At 62.0% G+C, this 6,135-nt stretch overlaps 1 protein-coding gene across 1 annotated transcript in view; it reads right to left on the minus strand.

Annotated features, from left to right (window-relative positions):
- Positions 1-4,794: 4,794 nt before the first annotated feature.
- Positions 4,795-6,135, minus strand: part of BANF1 (barrier to autointegration factor 1) — a 1,734-nt gene continuing 393 nt past the window's right edge. The window contains exons 2-3 of the mRNA XM_004682606.2: positions 5,538-5,676; positions 4,795-5,313 (exon numbers count right to left, since the gene is read on the minus strand). Of these exons, the coding sequence (XP_004682663.1) occupies positions 5,167-5,313; positions 5,538-5,660 (270 nt within the window). The 5' untranslated portion in view covers positions 5,661-5,676 and the 3' untranslated portion in view covers positions 4,795-5,166. The remainder of the gene's footprint in view (positions 5,314-5,537; positions 5,677-6,135) is intronic.

The following is a 6,135-nucleotide window of genomic DNA, read 5'->3' on the forward strand; positions in this document are numbered from 1 at the left end:
GGGCCGCCAGGCCGCCTCGCCAGGGCCACGTGCCCAACAGGCCGTGGGGGCAGTGCACCTGGGTGCGGGAAGCTGCTCTGCCCGGCACACGCCCAGCGTGTCCGGGGGCAGCGGCAGCCCCCGCTGCAAACGCCACCGTCCAGACAGTCCACAGACGCCCACCGAGATGAGGTGCCCACCACAGCTAGGGGGCCCTGCCCGCCCCCGCCTTCAGGGCTGCAGCGCCTGGGAGAGCCTCTGAGACCTAGGCCTGGACCCTCTGTGAAGCGGGCTGCCGGGAGGCCCCGGGGCAATGCTCAGGCGGCTGGGGCAGGAGACGGTGACGCCGCTGGGCTGGTTTAACCCACCCCAAGCCAGTGGGGCTCGGCTGCCTGAGGACACCCACGGGTGACAGTAATCAGTTGCGCCAGTCTAACCGGAGTCCGAGTGTCCAGACCAGACCAAGCACCAAGGCCAGTTACCGGCAGGACGGGCGTGAGGTGGCAACCCTGCCTGCTGCTGGGGCCGGGCCGGTGCCTCCACCTCCAGCTCCCAGAGCCTCGCCCTGGCCGGGTAACCCCCAGGGAAACTAGGGGCAACAGCAGGGAGGTCACTAACTCGGGGACACTGATCACTGGAACCCCAGTGGCCACATGGCAGAAGCCGGCCTGGTAGGGGCCCCTTGTCTATAGAGCTGTCACAGCGGGGTGCTGGTGGCGGGGCCCTCGCTTCTGACCATCGGGACACTGAGATGTCAGTGCTGGGGGCCTCAGATCGTAACTGGGGCCTGAAGCAGTGTTTACGTTAGCCCACAGTGCGCAGCCAGCGGCAGCACCCTCATCTTGGCCCCCCCACCCCCCGTAGCTCTCAGGCAGGGAAAGGCGGCCATCGCTCCAGGGCGACAGACTGTGGCACTGCCCAACTGCCGGCTACCCCCTCAGCCAGCTGTGAGAAACACTGGGGACTCCAAGGACAGTCACGTTCTTGTGGGCTCAGGTGTCTGCCTAGAGGGACAGGCCCAGGTGACGGGCGAGCCAGCAAGCGCTTGCTTGGCTTGAGGATGAGCCAAGACCAGGCAGGGCCTGACCAGAGAACCTGGGAGGGCAGAGCAGGCGGCCAGGACGGCAGCTGGGGGAGAGGCAGGGACAACGCTGCCCTGCCCTGCCAGCTCTCGGCTGCTGACAGCCGCCTGGAGCTCGGCCCGGCCGAGGTGCCTGCACCAGCTTCCGGCAGAACTAGCCAAGATTCGGCATGCAACTCAACCAGGCAAGGGGTCCCAGCGCACGGTCCCTACTCAGCACCCCTCTGTGCTGAGGCCACAACCGAACACTTTCCGGACACCTTCCCCCACCGGTCTAGTCTGAGGGAGTAAGAATCGTCCCCTTGTGGACAGAGTCAATCAGAGGGATCAGGACACCTGTCTAAAGTCACCACTGCAAGTGGGTGAGGATGGGAAGGGAATGAACAACTCCCCGGCTGACAGGCGCTGGGGACTCGACACGTGTTCTCCCGAAACAGCACAGCGGGAGCACAAGCCCGGCCTGCTTTTACAAGGAGGAAATGGGGGGGGGGGGGCAGAGGTGAAGGGTCAGTGGTGAGGCCCCATTGCCAGCTTCCTGGAGACTTCTGGACTGCTCCACAGGCATGAGGCCCGTTGCACAGGCAGGAGACCCCGGGAGTGGGAAAAACCCTGGACCCACCCTGGCCAGCCCACTGACTCCCAGAGGCCTGGGTCAGGTCTTAACTGACCGCCAGACACACCCTCCAGTTCTGCTGTGGCCCAGACATCCCAACCCAGGCTGTTCCTGGCACCCATTCAGCCGCAGGCTGGCTGGTGTTGCTGACCAGGATGCCCTTGACACCACCAGGGCCTTCGTGCTGTGCCCAGATGCCCCTCCTTGAACCTTCAGCAGGCCAGACATCCGTGCCCTGGGGCTGTGCTCCCTCTGCCCTGCCTTATCGTGGCCAGGTCCCGGTCCTGTGGGGCTGAGTCCCTTTGTGGAGCTCCCAGCAGCCTGCACTGCTCAGAGGACCAGCCCCGGTCACACAGCAGCAGAGCTGATGGCAGGTAAATGCCAGGAAAGGCCTGGCCAGCTTTTCTGGCCAACACCAGTCGTGACCAGGAGTGGCGAGAGGCATGGGCCCCACAGGGAGGACAGAGTGGACGGGGCGGGCAGTCCTGACCCGTACTGTGCAACTTGCCTGTCCAGGCGGCCTCAGGAGCAGGGTGGGGAAGTGTGTCCTGGCCTGGGGCTCCTCCTAAAGCCCCCCCTTCCTTTCCAGGGTCTGCGCAACTCCTTTAGGACCCCTGATCAAGCTGGCTGAGGGGTCAAGCTCTGGCTGGAACCATGCGGAACGGGGAGCATGGGTCATCCACACTGACTTCCAGGCCCAGCTGCACCTCAGCCCTGACCTCGGAGCCCGTGGGCTGACTTCTAGACACACCCCACGCCTCTTCAGCCAGATGTTTCTCCCAGCATTCCAGGCCTTGATCCCTTTGTCCTGCAGGTAAGAGTTGGACAGGACCTCTGAGAGAGCAGCTTTCTAGATGTCCTGTCACTGGCTGCCTCAACTGATGAAGGAGCTCACGTGGGATCCTTGGTCTAGGAGAGCCAAAGAGCCCAGACCTGCCAGCCTGCCCTGAGAATGGCCTGAGCTCCAGGAGGGAAGTGATAAAGCAGGTGCCAGCTTCTTCAGAAACCAGCCCGGGGGTGAGGCAGGAAGAGCCATGACCAGCGTGTCCCACAGGATTTCACTGGGCGGGGCCCAGTGCCAAGTCACAGGATGGACACCAGGCAACCAGTGTGGGCAGGAGCTCTGGCTGGCAATCTGGAGTGTCAACCACCACCTGGCAGTGTCAGGCCTGAGGCAGGGGACACCTTGGCCCGCTGAGCCCCCCCTTACGCACAAGGGTTCAGGCTCAGAGCCTCCAAGGGGATTCCGGACCCATACGGGAAAACCTCGGGAAAGGGAGAGCAGCCACCCACTCTAGGGAGAGCCCACCTTGGCAGCTCGGTGCAAACCTCTGACTAACAGCCCCAGAAGTGGTTGTCACACAAGCTAGGCCCCCACCATGCCACCAGGGTGCACTTGTGGGGGGGGTCACTCGTAGTTCCTGGACCCAGTCTGGCTGGTACGGAAGCCTCACGCCTACTGAGGAGACACTTAGTCTGGCTCATCCCGACTTCATCCGGGTCCTTCTGGCCTTCCTGTTAATTCTGCTCTCCTGAGATGGAGCCAAGACTAGGGAACACGCACAGCACCAGGTTCAGCTGGGCAGTCAGTGGGTCGCACCCAATGGACGGAAACTGCCGCCTCGCCCCCAGCCCATCACTGCTGGCTCCTGGCGTCTTTGCAGTAAACAACTCTAGCGTTTGCTTCCCCTCGCCTACTCCCTCGGTATGGAGGTGCCGACTTGCTCCATTACAAGCTGGCACAACTCTTGTTTGCCATTTCAGTTCTCTGCTCCGTGGCTGGAGGCAGCCACTTTCCCAAGCAGGGGGGCTCAGCCCCCAAATGACGGTGGCCCCTGGGGAGGCCCTAGGGGTGCAGTGTCCTGGGGCCACAATGGAACTGCTGGGTCACCAGGCAGGTCTTGGCTTCAATTGCAGGAGAAATGCCCAGCGGCTGCCCCGAGTGTTTAGTCCACTCGCCTACCTCCCACCGGCAGGGTGACCGGCTCCTGGTGCTCCATTTCCTCTACGCCTGGTGTTGTCTGACTTTCAGATTTTGCCGGTCTACGTGCGCAGCGGCATTCTCAGTTGCATTCTCTTGACAACCGCACCTGGGCGCCACTGCACGGGCTTGCTTGGCAGGTAGCCCCGTGCCAGGCTGCCCACTGGGCTTTCCGTTCTGCCTCCTCCTGACAGGGTCCTACCTGTGCTCTGCACAGCCCTGGGCCTCATCTGTCGGAAACCCCTTTCCCACCCCGTGCTGACTGGCCAGGTGAGCCTGAAGGCCACTGACTTGAACTTGTCAACTTTCCTTAACGCCTTCCTGTGCGGAGATCACAGAATCTCCTCACGCTGTCCCAAGTTCTGTATTTGGCATCTGTAGGTGTCCTCGCACGGAGCCCTGCAGGAAGGTCCCGCAGGCAACGAGCTCCTCCGCCAGCGGGGCTGGGGGCAGGAGGTCAGCGGGCTGGGCGCCACCCAGCTTGCATCTCTCCTCCCAAGTGGGGAAACTAAGGCTCAGAGAAGTCGAGCGACATGACTGAGGAACAGCCCGCCCAGCTACTCAGGCTTTCAAGTCGCAGTCTGAGGCCAGTCTGGCTACTTCCTAGCAGGAAGTTTACAGACATCACTTAGCCTGAGTCCCTGCTGGCCTCACCTACAGAAAGAGAAAAGAGCTTGTTATCGTAGAAGGAAGAAAGTTAGCACAGGTATTAGCAGTGGCCTGCTTGATACCAAGTTCCAAAGCACGCGGCATAGAACAAATAAAGGTGTAGCCCTCCACCTTCCTGCCTGCCTCAGTGCTGCCAGCAGCCAGGAGGCGCACGCTGATAAGCAGGTGAACCCTTCCCACACCCAGTCCACCGTCTCCCCGAACCCTGACTCCCACTGATGTTCCACCAGGTGTTGCCGAGCCCAGCTGCTGACTCAGTGGACTTCTGGGGCACCGGGAATGGCCCAGCCCACGCTGTCTCCCACGGTACAGCAGGGTTGAGACACTCGGAGGCACCTGCTAGGGTGGCTGCCTTCCAGGCTGGGAAGGAAGCCCCAGTTTCGATGCGCACTGATAAGGAGCGTGACAGACCCACCAGGCCCAGGGAAGTGCTCCCTCCCGGCCCACCTGCTACAGCGCACAAAGCCCAGCCACAAAGGCCACTGACTTTATTGATTTAAAAAACTTTGAGGACAGTGACTGTTCTGCCACAAAAAAGAGCAGAACGGCTTGAAAGAGACCAAAGGTGGGAGTGGGGGTGAGGACAGGGGCTAGGAATTCACTCAAAAAAGCTGGCTGTGGTCAACGTGAACCTGGCAGGGGAAGGAGAGGGACGCATGCAAGAGTGAGAATCCCCAAAAAGCTGCAAGGGTGAGGGGAGAGAACTCCCAAGAGACCCTGGAGTACATCGGAGGTGAGTACGAAAACAGCAATCTTCCTCTGTGAAGGACGGGAGGGGTCCCCATCAGCCAGCCAACTCTGGGGACTCAAAGGGGGTGCTGGGGGGGAGCCGCCCAGAGGGCGTCACAAGAAGGCGTCGCACCACTCTCGGAGACACCCGAAGCAGTCCCGGGACTGCTTGGCGTTGGCGCCACATGTGTCCTTCAGCCATTCCCGGAAGAGGTCTTCATCTTTCTTTAGCACCAGAAACTGGCCAAGGACCACGTAGGCCTGCAAAATAGCCAAGCAAAGGGCATGCTGCTCTGGGGAATGAGGCAAAGGCCCCGAAGTGGCCTCACAGCAGAGGCCTAGGAAGCAGGGCAGGCCCTGGCTAGCTCCCCAGGTCTACAAGCCACGGCCCACCCCCACCAGGCACTGGCTCCCCTCACTCCGGAAATGCCAGGCAAAGCCTTGTAGCGGCCTGCCCTCCCCTGGTGCACGCGGCCGTCCCACACCTTGTCAAAGCCCCTTTCCTCCAGCTTCTTGCCCAGGACTTCTCCAATCCCCGCCAGGCTGCCCACTGGCTTTTCCCCCATGGGCTCCGCCACGAAGTCCCGGTGCTTCTGAGAGGTGGTCATCTTGCTCAGGCTTAATCTGGGAATCCCAAGGAAAGGCAGATTAGGGCTGAAAACGCGGCCACTCCCCAGGGCCCACTGCAACCTCCTCCTCGGAAGAGGCTAAACCGGCCTTGCCGGCGATTCACTCTCTTTCCCCGATTCCACAGACGAGACGGCTGAGGCCCAAGGAGTCTGCCCCACTACCCAAAAGTAAACTCTTCCACTCCCCCGAAAACTGGGCTATGCACCAGCCGGGGGAAAACGATCCTGCCCGAACAGGTGGCGTGCGAGGCAGAGGGCAGAGTCCCAGTCGGTGGCCAGGGCCCGCCCTGAAGCTATCACTCCCTCGTGACCTTGGCTGGGCAAGGCAGACACGGATTCTGCCTGGAACGGCTCCCTGACACGAAAATCAAATATAGGGCTTCTCTGCCCCATTCGCCCCCACAGCCGACCCCGACCCCGCAGCCCCGCAACCCCGCGCTGACACCGCCGGGTG

This window comes from Condylura cristata, unplaced genomic scaffold (assembly GCF_000260355.1).
Source record: "Condylura cristata isolate star-nosed mole 26May11 unplaced genomic scaffold, ConCri1.0 scaffold00015, whole genome shotgun sequence".
NCBI lineage: Eukaryota > Metazoa > Chordata > Mammalia > Eulipotyphla > Talpidae > Condylura > Condylura cristata.